General features: G+C 39.4%; 1 protein-coding gene across 3 annotated transcripts in view; it reads left to right on the top strand.

The window, feature by feature from the left end:
• The window catches only part of TENT2 (terminal nucleotidyltransferase 2), a 153,710-nt gene that overhangs the window by 48,206 nt on the left and 90,331 nt on the right, over positions 1-15,173 (top strand). For all 3 annotated transcript variants that reach the window (XM_053701362.1, XM_053701361.1, XM_053701363.1), the window contains 3 exons: positions 1,243-1,319; positions 1,563-1,691; positions 8,878-8,921. In XM_053701362.1, the coding sequence (XP_053557337.1) occupies positions 1,243-1,319; positions 1,563-1,691; positions 8,878-8,921 (250 nt within the window). The remainder of the gene's footprint in view (positions 1-1,242; positions 1,320-1,562; positions 1,692-8,877; positions 8,922-15,173) is intronic.

The raw sequence follows: 15,173 nt of genomic DNA, 5'->3' as shown, positions 1-15,173 counted from the left end.
AAGTGTAAAAGTGTATAGCACACAATGTGTGAAAAAAGTGGATCAATACCAGTATGTCTAAAGGCTGTAAAAAATATATATAAAAAAAGAGATAATGTGACGAATGCTAGTGAATTTGCTCCAACAACATAACCAAAAATAAATATGAAAACAAATGTACCATAAGGTAAATGTGAACATACAATTATAACAATGTATTGACCATATAGGACTAACTTGCCCTCTAAGATTTCAATTGTGTAGGGCCTGAATTGCCCAGTGAATATACAATGTTAATGTGATTATAACAATAATATTAACATAAAATCATAAAATTAATGAAAATCACAGTCTTAGATCGGATTAGTCACAATCTGATTGATCCTTAGGGATATCCAAAAATGTCAATAAGTCAGAAAGAGTCGCTGAGTGAAAAAATCCTAGGGAATATGTCCTGATCCAGTATCCTAGTCTGTTGAAAACATGGACCTGAAATCCAAGAGGGAAAAAAACCAAAAAAACTCAACAATAAGGGCCTATGGGGGTGTAGCTTATCGGTAAATAAACTTACCCCAAATGCCAAAAAGTCCTGGTAGTATATGAAGCCTCACAAATCTTTCTAGGTAGTCTACGCGTTTCTTGTGTCTTGAAAAAAGCCCTTACGTTGGGTCGAAACGCGTAGACTACCTAGAAAGATATATCCACCATTGTAAGAAAGATATATCCACCATTGTATATCTAACCAGACCTATTAGGGGGTCTTCTTTATAGTGTAGCAGGTATATAGTCCTAGGCGCTAATTACTACTTCCTCCTTTTTGTAAAAGACACCACTACTCTACTGAAGAGATTGACGTAGACTCGACTAAACCCAAATCCTTGCTTGCAGAGAAAAGTACCCGTAAAGGGAATTCATTTCTTCAAACTTCTCCTCCATTGACAGAGGCAAAGAGTGACTGGGGATTATGGGTAGGGGAGTGACGCTTAACAGCTTTGATGGGGTGCTCCTTTTTTTTTTTTTTTTTTTTTTTTTTTATTACAAAAACCAAACCTATATGCATGAAGTGTAGTGTATAAATAAAGCCTGTTCTATTTAGCGGGGTTATGATTTGATTTTTTAGGGAGGAATAATGTAAGAAATTGGCCTCACTATTACTGAAACTGTTTTTTTAAAAAGAACAAGCAAATATTTTAATGATGCGCAAATAACTGTTCTCCTAAAAATACAATTTTGTCTTTTTTTTTTTTTTTTTTTTTTTTTTAGTGGTGTGGAATTTGACTTGAATGTAAACAATGTTGTAGGAATCAGGAATACATTTCTTCTCAGAACCTATGCACACTGTAAGTTTATGGTATTATTTTTCACTCATAATACTTTGTAATCTAACCACATTCCATATTTATTTATTTAGTTAGTTTATTTTTTTCTCTACTAGTTAGTTATTACTAATTTATGGTCTGAGACCTTATCCCTAATTTTTTTTCCCAAGTTCCCAGGCATATTGACCCAAAGCCCATTTCTTTTTTCTGTGAAAGCAATGTGCATTAAAGTAGTGATTTTTAACTTTTTTTTTCTTCCCACAGTAGAGTGCCGTGTTCGTCCATTAGTGCTGGTTGTTAAAAAGTGGGCAAGTCATTATGGAATAAATGATGCAAGTCGAGGCACTTTGAGCAGTTATAGTCTTGTTTTAATGGTTTTGCACTACTTACAAAGTAAGTATTATTATAGTACATTATTATCTCCAGTAAACACTGAATCTGTGTCAGTCTATCAATCTGTTCATTCTCTATATAATCAGCAAAAATATTCTGTTCTCAGTAGGGGCCTGATTCTTAAATTAAATGAATACATGAATAAATAAAAAAAAAAATAAAAAAAAAATAGGCATGGACATTTGGATGTTTTGTTGGCATCTGAATGTGGAAGAAGGCGGCCGCACTTAGTGTTAGACTCTCTTCAGATCTGGATTCTTTCCTGTGCAAGTGTAACATACTAAGATCTGGATTTTCACAAATCTTATTGTCTTGCGTTTTCACAAGAAGGAATCAAGCTCCAAAAAGAGCTGAAACACGATGAGTGTCCGCCGCCGCCTTCCACATTCTCATGCAAACGGAGCATCCGAATGCCCATGCTTTTAAATGCGTCAGCATGGAGAGAATTCATCAGCTTTAATAAGTACAGAAATTTAATTTTGTGTGTCTCCTTCACATAAAGAATATTGGGGAACTGCCCTTAATGAGGCACATATTTCTAAAGGTAAAAAAGTCTTCAAAACAATCCCTGAGGGGCCTGGTAACACTGACAAGGCTTCTTATAGAATCTCTCCAGACCAGAGAGCGTTTGAGAATCAGACCCTTAGTACAGTTGTACTCATAAGTTTACATACCCTGGCAGAATTTATGATTTCTTGGCCATTTTTCAGAGAATATGAATAACAAACTTTTCTTTCACTCATGGTTAGTGTTTGGCTGAAATATCAAAAAAGAGAACTGGTCTGGGGTCAGAGTTAAAAATACAAATCTTTATTCCAAAAGTAATTAAAAATCCAACATGGGAACAGAATGGTTCTTCAAAAAAACACCTAATGCTGTAGCTTACGCGTTTCGACCGTAGCCTTACTCATGGCCAGTACCACACACATTAAGCTGTTAACTTTAAAAAGGCCTCCCTGGGCTGTGATTGGTGTAGAGATCAAGAGGCGTTTTTTAACCCTTAGTTAGTTTGCAGTGAAACACTCGCTATACTACTATACTAATCCAGCTGAATATTGCAACAAAGAATATATGAGTAAACAGGATAAAAGAGCGTTATCTGATCTGATCTCTGCATATGTATTTAGACAAAACAATAGGGACTTATGTTATATATAAAAATTATATGTCTAGTTATAAAAACTATCAAAGTCAGGAGTAAAATAATTACCAATTTGTATGTATACTAGTTGTATATAATCCCTTTAAGGTCAGAGAAGGCCTAGATATGTCATTAGGCATAGGGTTTATCAAGTGTATGTATATATACGTAAGTTTGTCATATGCACAGAAAGCACTCTATCTTTGGATGGACTAATTACAAAATAGTTTAAATTCAAAGAACAACCCATTTACATTCAGAAACAGCCAAACTATAATACAATCATTTGACCTCCGTTTCATCAGATATATTTGTACATACAAGTTTAATCATATAGACCACAGTCCTTCATCTGATGGATTAATGTAGAAAAGTGCTATTATTTTATATTGTATATTTTATTGTGATATGGATACCGTCTACTCTGAATATGTATGTTAGTATATGTTTAACTATATACAAATGTTGACGATAACCCCATCACATATCATTAAGATGAGGAAAAAACATTTGTTGGAATGTTTCATGTAGTCTATTCCCAATAGTTGATTAAGTCATATTGGGAATTTAGGCCTCTGGGATGTCTGGTTTCCAGCTGGAAAATCCAGAACATTTCCCTTTTCCCTAGCAATTTTTCTTTGTCACCACCCCTCTTGGGGGTCACCACTTGTTCAATTGCCTTCCATTTTAGTGTTGAAATACTGTTGTTGTGTTTATTCACGGTGTTGTACAATTGGTGTCGTTGCTTTACCCACTTTGATGGAACTGAAGTGTTCCCTCATGTGGGACCTTAAACGCCTATTGATCTCTACACCAATTACAGCCCAGGGAGGCCTTTTTAAAGTTAACAGCTTAATGTGTCTGGTACTGGCTATGGGTAAGGCTACGGCCGAAACCTTAGTTTTTTTTTTTTTTTTTTTGAAGAACCATTCTGTTCCCATGTTGGATTTTTAATTACTTTTGGAATAAAGATTTTTAACTCTGACCCCGGACCAGTTCTCTTTTTTTGATATTATTGCCGTTCAACTACGGGGACCAGATCTAAGGAGCGTGTGCTGGTACTTACTGTCCAATGGGAGACAGGTGGGTGTGTACCATTTAGCCACTCACGGACCGCATCGTCAGGAGTGAGTCACGTCAAGGCCTATGTGCAGCCGAAACTGTATCTAAGAGAGGAGCTTCACAGCGAGCGGTGTTAGGCAAACCCGCGGTTTACCCCAAAGGAATGGAGGCGAGGCAGCCCAGGATCACCGGAGTCGCTGATTCCCTCTAGTACCACAGTGAGTAAGGAACAATTGCTCAACGGGCTGTGAATGAAATTTATATTGTATTATATTGCATCAAAGCAACTTCAGCCCAGCACTATTTGCATGATTCTTGCACGGACTGAACTGTGTATTGTTGTCCTATTGAACTCACATTTGGCATAGACACACAGGCGGGACTTCCAAAGTGGAAACAACTTACGTCAGCTTTTGTATCTTACTGACAGACTTAACCAAAAACTAAACATTGTTTAGTTTTAGCCAATGGGATTGTATTATGCCCTTTTTAAATTCACCTGTGAATGAAATTGTATGTCAGTAGTGATTACGGCTCACGCCGAAACGCGTATACTGGTTTGTGTATACCTGTGCACTTTGTCTTTTTCTACTTTTTGTTCCTCCCTGGAATATTTTTAATGGATGTGAAATAAAGTATTGACTTTTTAACTTTCAACTACTCGTCGTCTACCTTTTTTGCTTTTGGATTTTTAAATTTTAACCATTTGTGTTACACCCACTTTTACACACCACGAACATTCCCTTTGTACCAGCACACTTTATCCCTACATAGTGTATATTTTATGGGGATTTTTATGATTAGGACATTTCTGTCTACTACACCATTCCTATTTTTTGTAGTGTTTGGCTGAAGCCATTTATTATCAATCAACTGTGTTTACTCTTTAAATCATCATGACAACAGAAACTACCTAAATGACCCTTAGCAAAAGTTTACATACCCCAGTTCTTAATACCGTGTATTGCCCCCTTTAACATCAATGACATCTTTAAGTCTTTTGTGGATGAGGCTCTTTATCTTCTCAGATGGTAAAAGCTTCCCATTCTTCCTGGCAAAAAGCCTCCAGTTCCTGTAAATTCTTGGGCTGTTTTGAATGTTTGAGATCTCCCCAGAGTGGCTCAATGGTATTGAGGTCAGGAGACTGAGATGGCCACTCCAGAACCTTCAATTTATTCTGCTGTAGCCAATGACGGGTCGACTTGGGCTTAGGATCATTGTCATGTTGCAATGTCAAAGTACGTCCCATGTGCAGCTTCTGGGCTGATGAATGCAAATTTTCCTCCAGTATTTTTTGATAACATACTGCATTCATCTTGCCATCAATTCTGATAAAATTTTCTGTGCCTTTATAGCTCACACATATCCTCCAAAACATCAGCTATCCACCTCAGTGTTTTATAGTAGGAATGGTGTGCCTTTCATCATAGGCCTTGTTGACTCCTCTCCAAAAAAATTTTGGTCTCATCACTCCAAATGACTTTGTGCCAGAAGGTTTGAGGCTTGTCTCTGTGCTGTTTGGCGTATTGTAAGTGGGATACTTTGTGGCATTTGCATAGTAATGGCTTTCTTTTAGCGACTCGACCATGCAGCCCATCTTTTTTCAAGTGCCTCCTTATGGTGCATCTTGAAACAGCCACACCACATGTTTTCAGAGTCCTGTGTTTCACCTGAAGTTATTTCTTTGCATCCCAAACAATTTTCCTGGCATTTGTGGCTGAAATTTTAGTTGGTCTACCTGACCGTGGTTTGGTTTCAACAGAACCCCTCATTTTCCACTTCTTGATTAGAGTTTGAACACTGCTGATTGGCATTCTCAATTCCTTGGATATCTTTTTATATCCCTTTCCTGTTTTATACAGTTCAACTACCTTTTTCCCACATATCCTTCAATTATTTTGCTTTCCCCATGACTCAGAATCCAGAAACGTCAGTGCAGTACTGGATGAAAGATGCAAGGGTTTGTCAGGAGTCCAGAAACTCATTGACCTTTTTATACACACACACTAATTACAAGCAAACAGCTCACAGGTGAGGGTGGTTACCTTTTTTTTTTTTTTTTTTTTATTATTTTTCAAGTTTTTATAGTTACAGAAAAGAAAAATATTACATTCATTTGCAGCACATAGATATGAAAAATATCCACATCATGTCTAAACAGGGTCCAACTAATATAACAAAAGGAAAGATAAAAAATTGCAAATATCAGATATCAAGCATCTATCACGTAGAGAAAGTAAAATAACATTTCAGAGAATATAGATCGTTATCATATACCTCTAAGTTTAGCAGTGGAAGAACAAAAAAGCAAAGAAAAAAAAAAAAAAGGGAAGTGAAAGGGGGTTCTTCTTAAGTCCCTTCCTCAGTATTGTCGCTCAAGCCCTATTCGATTTGGGTTTAATAATTAGCATCCTCTAGCTTTAAATGATCATTCGGTCCTTGGACCGAATTACTAATCTAAATAAATCTAAAATACTCAGCTTTCTAAGGGCTTGTGGACTAACTCTGATGCCTCCGAACCTTAAACTGCCTAGGATATCTGAATCTAGGATCAGCAAGTTTTGACTCTATATATGTCCATTTCCCATGACCAATAACCGTATTTATTGGGGGGTACCTTTACCTGCATAAAGTCTATTTAATGGTTCTCAACAAAACTCAATCCTAATATGTTAAATCTCTAGAGAACTTCAGCCATCCAGCCTTCTGAGGTTTAACCCCAGAGGAGGGCAGCGAGCGGTAGGCGGAGGGGAGGGGAAAGGGGAGGGGAAGGAGGGGGAGAAAAGAAGAGGAAGAGAAAAAAAAAAAAAAAAAGGGGGGGGGGGAAAAGGGGAGAGTGGAGAGAGGAAAAAATTATATTGCCCCCCTTTCCAGCTTATATGTCACATCGCCAAACTATGGCTCTAAAAACCAGAGCCTTGGGAGATTTCCCCTGTCAATTTGTTGTTGTATCCACGTGGACCCTTTCCAGTAAGATAAGAGCTGACTCTGTGTTCCCGTGGGGAGGGAGCCAATAAATCTCTTCCATTTATTGAAGAACCTGGATAACTGTTTAGGATTGTTATTTCTAATATTATATTGCTCGAATACCATCTGATGTTGTACTTCTTTTAAGAAGTCTTTGAAATTAGGGGATTTTTTACCTCTCCAACTTTTAAGAATTAGATTCCTCCCTATCAGAATAAGTAAATTAACAAATCTATTGTTGGGAATAGCAGGGTTGTATTTACACAGAAAAAGAATTTGTAATGGGGTCAATTTCAAACTTATCCCTGTAATCTTATTGCTCCAAAAGTTTATTTTCTGCCAGAATTGATATATTTTTGGACAAGTCCAGAAACAGTGTAGCAAATCTGCACTCTCATAACAGCATTTGGGGCAATTTTGCCTTTCAGGGTTCCATAGGGTGGTTACCTTTTTTTAATAGCCATTCAAACCATTTTGTGTCAACTTGTGTGCATGTTATCAGACCAAAATCACCAGGGTATGTAAACTTTTGATCAGGGTCATTTGGGTAGTTTCTGTTGTCATTATGATTTAAAAAGAGTAAACACAGTTGATTGATAATAAATGGCTTCAGCCAAACACTAACCATGAGTGAAAGAAAAGTTTGTGTTATTCATATTCTCTGAAAAATGGCCAAGAAATCATAAATTCTGCCAGGGTATGTAAACTTATGAGCACAACTGTATATGGTAAGCAATGTTAGAGGGTTTTCAGGGATAGTTTTTTCTTCCTCTGTTTATTTTTGTTTGTCCCTTCTAATGGGTTAGGAATGAGTATTTTTATTTAAAGGGACCCTTAACACTTGTCTTCTAATAATCCCCAAAACCTACTTTTTCTTATAAATAAAAATAAAATAATCACTGCAGTTTATTTTATCTGTTCCTCTTACCCCAAACTTTTCAAATGGATTGTTTTGAAATAGTGTTGAGCCAGTGCCACATTTCCTATGCAAGCTGCCATATTGTAGCGTGCGTTACAGGGCTCATTAGTCACATGACACAGCATATTGGCTGTTACAGTACTTAGAGAATATAACATTTGCCTGCAGTGTGTGAGCTGCAGTGAGACACATTTATTTCTCAGTTAGGGTGTAAATAGATTTCATTTCTGTGGAGAAGATCACACTGATAAAAAATGCATACCAACGATCCTTGCTAAACGAACACTAAGCTGTCAGCCTTTAGTGATTCACATTACCAGGATCAAAGGTCATGAAAGGCAAAAATCATCTGCACAAACTTCACTCCGTTCCGTTATAGTTTCCCCCTCCCTCTCCCCCCTCCTGGAGCATGATGTCAGTAATTGACAATAACAGTGCCTGAACGCTCTGCTTAGAGCAGAAAACTTGTGGAGTTTGAAAAAGTAAAACTGTGGGGGGAAGTTAAAAAAAATAGGTAATGCACTTAGCATTTGCTGCATAATGTGTATTATATACAATAGACTGACAAATGAAATCTATTTACACCCTAACTGAGAAATAAATGTCTTACTGCAGCTCACATGCTGCAGGCAAATGTTATATTCCTCTAAGTACTGTAACAGCCAATATGCTGTGTCATGTGACTGAGCCCTGTAACGCACTCTACAATATGGCAGCTTACATAGGAAATTTGGCACTGGCTCAACACTGTATTTCAAAACAATCCCTTTGAAATGTTTGGGGTAAGAGGAACAGATAAAATAAACAGCAGTGATTATTTTATTTTTATTAATAAGAAAAAGTAGGTTTCAGCCATTTTCATTAGGTGTTTAATGTCCCTTTAAGGACATTTTTATATTTTTGTGCATAAAATAAAGAACTAAGTTATACAAGAACATTAGAGGAAATGTCCTGTACCTATCATAATTTTGTTACTTTGTGAGCATTGCTATTTTCTAGTGGCGCTTTTTTTGTGTGTAGTTTTACCCAATTGTGTGATATGTGTACATATATATGGAGAGAGAGATTGATTCTAAGATGTTTGTTCTTTTTCATAGCCCTTCCTGAGCCTATTCTTCCATCTCTTCAGAAAAACTACCCAGTAAGTGTATATTGTCTGTTGCTATTGTTCAGTAAATGCAATTTACTCCAGTCACTTTTTAAAGTTAAAAAATGACTGATTGGAGTTGTTAAAACAATAAACCATATTTTTACATTCAAAGAATTATACCAGTGCTGGTGGGTATAGGACTTTTTAGGCAGACGGAAATGGTAGAAAGAACTCCCAGAAGTATGTAGTGGATACCCTATATCTGTATATACAACTCTCCTCCTTGCTTGAGTCTATTCTGTTTTTACTTAGGTTGGCTTAGCTGGAGCTAGCAGAATTGTTTTGCTTCTTTAAAATACAAAGATGTTGACCCTTCTCAGTACTGCATACACATTACTGCAGCGGGTTGACCATCCATCTGATCATTGTCAGGTCCCCTGTCTGCGAGATTGGCCCATTATACAAGCACTCCCATGAACTTTAGAGGATTTTTCTTTATTTCTCTGCAGCTAAACATGATTTTTGTGTTCCTTATTTTTTCTATTAAGAAAAAAATCATCTTCAGGTGAAAAATTATGCCTTATCCTAAGACAATTACTTTTAAGATTTTAGTTGGCTTGTTTGTTCTTTCTGCATGGTAGAAATTAAAGGGGCAAATTTAAACTTTCATGGTTCAGATAGGGCATGTAATTTTTAACAACAAACAATTTACTTTTATCAAATTTGCTTTGTTCGCTTGGTATTCTTTGTTGAAAGCTAAAGCTCGGTAGGTTATTTTGCTAATTTCTAAGCCCTTGAGGCTGCCTCTTATCTCAGGGCATTTGGACAGTTTTTTGTACATCTAGACAGCACTAGTTCATGTGTGCCATATAGATAACTACATTGTGCTCACTCTAGTGGAGTTAACTAGGAGCCAGCACTGATTGGCTAATATGCAAGTCTGTTAAAAGAACTGAAATAAGGGGGAAGTCTGCAGAGGTTTAGATACAAGGCAATCACAAAGGTAAAAACATTGTTGGTTATGCAAAACTGGGTAATGGGTAATAAAGGGATTATCTATCTTTTTTTAAACAATAAACATTCTGGAGTAGACTGTCCCTTTTTAAAAGACTGTTTTGCACAGGCTTAATGTCAAATATTTCTGTAACCTATTACTGAACAGATTTCTCCAACATAGGTGTGTCCGGTCCACGGCGTCATCCTTACTTGTGGGATATTCTCTTCCCCAACAGGAAATGGCAAAGAGCCCAGCAAAGCTGGTCACATGATCCCTCCTAGGCTCCGCCTACCCCAGTCATTCTCTTTTCCGTTGTACAGGCAACATCTCCACGGAGATGGCTTAGAGTTTTTTAGTGTTTAACTGTAGTTTTTATTATTCAATCAAGAGTTTGTTATTTTGAAATAGTGCTGGTATGTACTATTTACTCAGAAACAGAAAAGAGATGAAGATTTCTGTTTGTATGAGGAAAATGATTTTAGCAACCGTCACTAAAATCCATGGCTGTTCCACACAGGACTGTTGAGAGCAATTAACTTCAGTTGGGGGAACAGTGAGCAGTCTCTTGCTGCTTGAGGTATGACACATTCTAACAAGACGATGTAATGCTGGAAGCTGTCATTTTCCCTATGGGATCCGGTAAGCCATGTTTATTACGATCGTAAATAAGGGCTTCAAAAAGGGCTTATTAAGACTGTAGACTTTTTCTGGGCTAAATCGATTCATTATTAACACATATTTAGCCTTGAGGAATCATTTTATCTGGGTATTTTGATATAATCATATCGGCAGGCACTGTTTTAGACACCTTATTCTTTAGGGGCTTTCCCAAAGCATAGGCAGAGCCTCATTTTCGCGCCGGTGTTGCGCACTTGTTTTTGAGAGGCATGGCATGCAGTCGCATGTGAGAGGAGCTCTGATACTTAGAAAAGACTTTCTGAAGGCGTCATTTGGTATCGTATTCCCCTTGGGGCTTGGTTGGGTCTCAGCAAAGCAGATACCAGGGACTGTAAAGGGGTTAAAGTTCAAAACTGCTCCGGTTCCGTTATTTTAAGGGTTAAAGCTTCCAAATTTGGTGTGCAATACTTTTAAGGCTTTAAGACACTGTGGTGAAAATTTGGTGAATTTTGAACAATTCCTTCATGTTTTTTCGCAATTGCAGTAATAAAGTGTGTTCAGTTTAAAATTTAAAGTGACAGTAACGGTTTTATTTTAAAACGTTTTTTGTACTTTGTTATCAAGTTTATGCCTGTTTAACATGTCTGAACTACCAGATAGACTGTGTTCTGAATGTGGGGAAGCCAGAATTCCTATTCATTTAAATAAATGTGATTTATGTGACAATGATGCCCAAGATGATTCCTCAAGTGAGGGGAGTAAGCATGGTACTGCATCATTCCCTCCTTCGTCTACACGAGTCTTGCCCACTCAGGAGGCCCCTAGTACATCTAGCGCGCCAATACTCCTTACTATGCAACAATTAACGGCTGTAATGGATAATTCTGTCAAAAACATTTTAGCCAAAATGAACACTTATCAGCGTAAGCGCGACTGCTCTGTTTTAGATACTGAAGAGCATGACGACGCTGATAATAATATTTCTGAAGGGCCCCTAACCCAGTCTGATGGGGCCAGGGAGGTTTTGTCTGAGGGAGAAATTACTGATTCAGGGAACATTTCTCAACAAGCTGAACCTGATGTGATTGCATTTAAATTTAAGTTGGAACATCTCCGCATTCTGCTTAAGGAGGTATTATCCACTCTGGATGATTGTGACAAGTTGGTCATCCCAGAGAAACTATGTAAAATGGACAAGTTCCTAGAGGTGCCGGGGCTCCCAGAAGCTTTTCCTATACCCAAGCGGGTGGCGGACATTGTTAATAAAGAATGGGAAAGGCCCGGTATTCCTTTCGTCCCTCCCCCCATATTTAAAAAATTGTTTCCTATGGTCGACCCTAGAAAGGACTTATGGCAGACAGTCCCCAAGGTCGAGGGAGCGGTTTCCACTTTAAATAAACGCACCACTATACCCATAGAGGATAGTTGTGCTTTCAAAGATCCTATGGATAAAAAATTAGAAGGTTTGCTTAAAAAGATGTTTGTTCAGCAGGGTTACCTTCTACAACCAATTTCATGCATTGTCCCTGTCGCTACAGCCGCATGTTTCTGGTTCGATGAGCTGATAAAGGCGGTCGGTAGTGATTCTCCTCCTTATGAGGAGATTATGGACAGAATCAATGCTCTCAAATTGGCTAATTCTTTCACCCTAGTCGCCACTTTGCAATTGGCTAGGTTAGCGGCTAAGAATTCTGGGTTTGCTATTGTGGCGCGCAGAGCGCTTTGGTTGAAATCTTGGTCGGCTGATGCGTCTTCCAAGAACAAGCTACTTAACATTCCTTTCAAGGGGAAAACGCTGTTTGGCCCTGACTTGAAAGAGATTATCTCTGATATCACTGGGGGTAAGGGCCACGCCCTTCCTCAGGATCGGCCTTTCAAGGCAAAAAATAAACCTAATTTTCGTCCCTTTCGTAGAAACGGACCAGCCCAAAGTGCTACGTCCTCTAAGCAAGAGGGTAATACTTCTCAAGCCAAGCCAGCTTGGAGACCAATGCAAGGCTGGAACAAGGGAAAGCAGGCCAAGAAACCTGCCACTGCTACCAAGACAGCATGAAATGTTGGCCCCCGATCCGGGACCGGATCTGGTGGGGGGCAGACTCTCTCTCTTCGCTCAGGCTTGGGCAAGAGATGTTCTGGATCCTTGGGCGCTAGAAATAGTCTCCCAAGGTTATCTTCTGGAATTCAAGGGACTTCCCCCAAGGGGGAGGTTCCACAGGTCTCAGTTGTCTTCAGACCACATAAAAAGACAGGCATTCTTACATTGTGTAGAAGACCTGTTAAAAATGGGAGTGATTCATCCTGTTCCATTAAGAGAACAAGGGATGGGGTTCTACTCCAATCTGTTTATAGTTCCCAAAAAAGAGGGAACGTTCAGACCAATCTTAGATCTCAAGATTTTAAACAAGTTTCTCAAGGTTCCATCGTTCAAGATGGAAACCATTCGAACTATTCTTCCTTCCATCCAGGACGGTCAATTCATGACCACGGTGGATTTAAAGGATGCGTATCTACATATTCCTATCCACAAGGAACATCATCGGTTCCTGAGGTTCGCATTCCTGGACAAACATTACCAGTTCGTGGCGCTTCCTTTCGGATTAGCCACTGCTCCAAGGATTTTCACAAAGGTACTAGGGTCCCTTCTAGCTGTGCTAAGACCAAGGGGCATTGCTGTAGTACCTTACTTGGACGACATTCTGATTCAAGCGTCGTCCCTTCCTCAAGCAAAGGCTCACACGGACATTGTCCTGGCCTTTCTCAGATCTCACGGATGGAAAGTGAACGTGGAAAAGAGTTCTCTATCTCCGTCAACAAGGGTTCCCTTCTTGGGAACAATAATAGACTCCTTAGAAATGAGGATTTTTCTGACAGAGGCCAGAAAAACAAAACTTCTAGACTCTTGTCGGATACTTCATTCCGTTCCTCTTCCTTCCATAGCTCAGTGCATGGAAGTGATCGGGTTGATGGTAGCGGCAATGGACATAGTTCCTTTTGCACGCATTCATCTAAGACCATTACAACTGTGCATGCTCAGTCAGTGGAATGGGGACTATACAGACTTGTCTCCGAAGATACAAGTAAATCAGAGGACCAGAGACTCACTCCGTTGGGTGCTGTCCCTGGACAACCTGTCACGAGGGATGACATTCCGCAGACCAGAGTGGGTCATTGTCACGACCGACGCCAGTCTGATGGGCTGGGGCGCGGTCTGGGGATCCCTGAAAGCTCAGGGTCTTTGGTCTCGGGAAGAATCTCTTCTACCGATAAATATTCTGGAACTGAGAGCGATATTCAATGCTCTCAAGGCTTGGCCTCAGCTAGCGAGGGCCAAGTTCATACGGTTTCAATCAGACAACATGACAACTGTTGCGTACATCAACCATCAGGGGGGAACAAGGAGTTCCCTAGCGATGGAAGAAGTGACCAAAATCATTCTATGGGCGGAGTCTCACTCCTGCCACCTGTCTGCTATCCACATCCCAGGAGTGGAAAATTGGGAAGCGGATTTTCTGAGTCGTCAGACATTGCATCCGGGGGAGTGGGAACTCCATCCGGAAATCTTTGCCCAAGTCACTCAGCTGTGGGGCATTCCAGACATGGATCTGATGGCCTCTCGTCAGAACTTCAAAGTTCCTTGCTACGGGTCCAGATCCAGGGATCCCAAGGCGGCTCTAGTGGATGCACTAGTAGCACCTTGGACCTTCAAACTAGCTTATGTGTTCCCGCCGTTTCCTCTCATCCCCAGGCTGGTAGCCAGGATCAATCAGGAGAGGGCGTCGGTGATCTTGATAGCTCCTGCGTGGCCACGCAGGACTTGGTATGCAGATCTGGTGAATATGTCATCGGCTCCACCTTGGAAGCTACCTTTGAGACGAGACCTTCTTGTTCAGGGTCCGTTCGAACATCCGAATCTGGTTTCACTCCAGCTGACTGCTTGGAGATTGAACGCTTGATCTTATCGAAGCGAGGGTTCTCAGATTCTGTTATCGATACTCTTGTTCAGGCCAGAAAGCCTGTAACTAGAAAGATTTACCACAAAATTTGGAAAAAATATATCTGTTGGTGTGAATCTAAAGGATTCCCTTGGGACAAGGTTAAGATTCCTAGGATTCTATCCTTCCTTCAAGAAGGACTGGAAAAAGGATTATCTGCAAGTTCCCTGAAGGGACAGATTTCTGCCTTGTCTGTGTTACTTCACAAAAAGCTGGCCGCTGTGCCAGATGTTCAAGCCTTTGTTCAGGCTCTGGTTAGAATTAAGCCTGTTTACAAACCTTTGACTCCTCCTTGGAGTCTCAATTTAGTTCTTTCAGTTCTTCAGGGGGTTCCGTTTGAACCCTTGCATTCCGTTGATATTAAGTTATTATCTTGGAAAGTTTTGTTTTTAGTTGCAATTTCTTCTGCTAGAAGAGTTTCAGAATTATCTGCTCTGCAGTGTTCTCCTCCTTATCTGGTGTTCCATGCAGATAAGGTGGTTTTACGTACTAAACCTGGTTTTCTTCCAAAAGTTGTTTCTAACAAAAACATTAACCAGGAGATTATCGTACCTTCTCTGTGTCCGAAACCAGTTTCAAAGAAGGAACGTTTGTTGCACAATTTGGATGTTGTTCGCGCTCTGAAATTCTATTTAGATGCTACAAAGGATTTTAGACAAACATCTTCCTTGTTTGTTGTTTATTCCGGTAAAAGGA

The sequence above is a fragment of the Bombina bombina genome, chromosome 2 (genome assembly GCF_027579735.1).
Source record: "Bombina bombina isolate aBomBom1 chromosome 2, aBomBom1.pri, whole genome shotgun sequence".
NCBI classification, from domain to species: Eukaryota; Metazoa; Chordata; class Amphibia; order Anura; family Bombinatoridae; genus Bombina; species Bombina bombina.
This window is presented reverse-complemented; position numbering and strand designations above follow the sequence as displayed.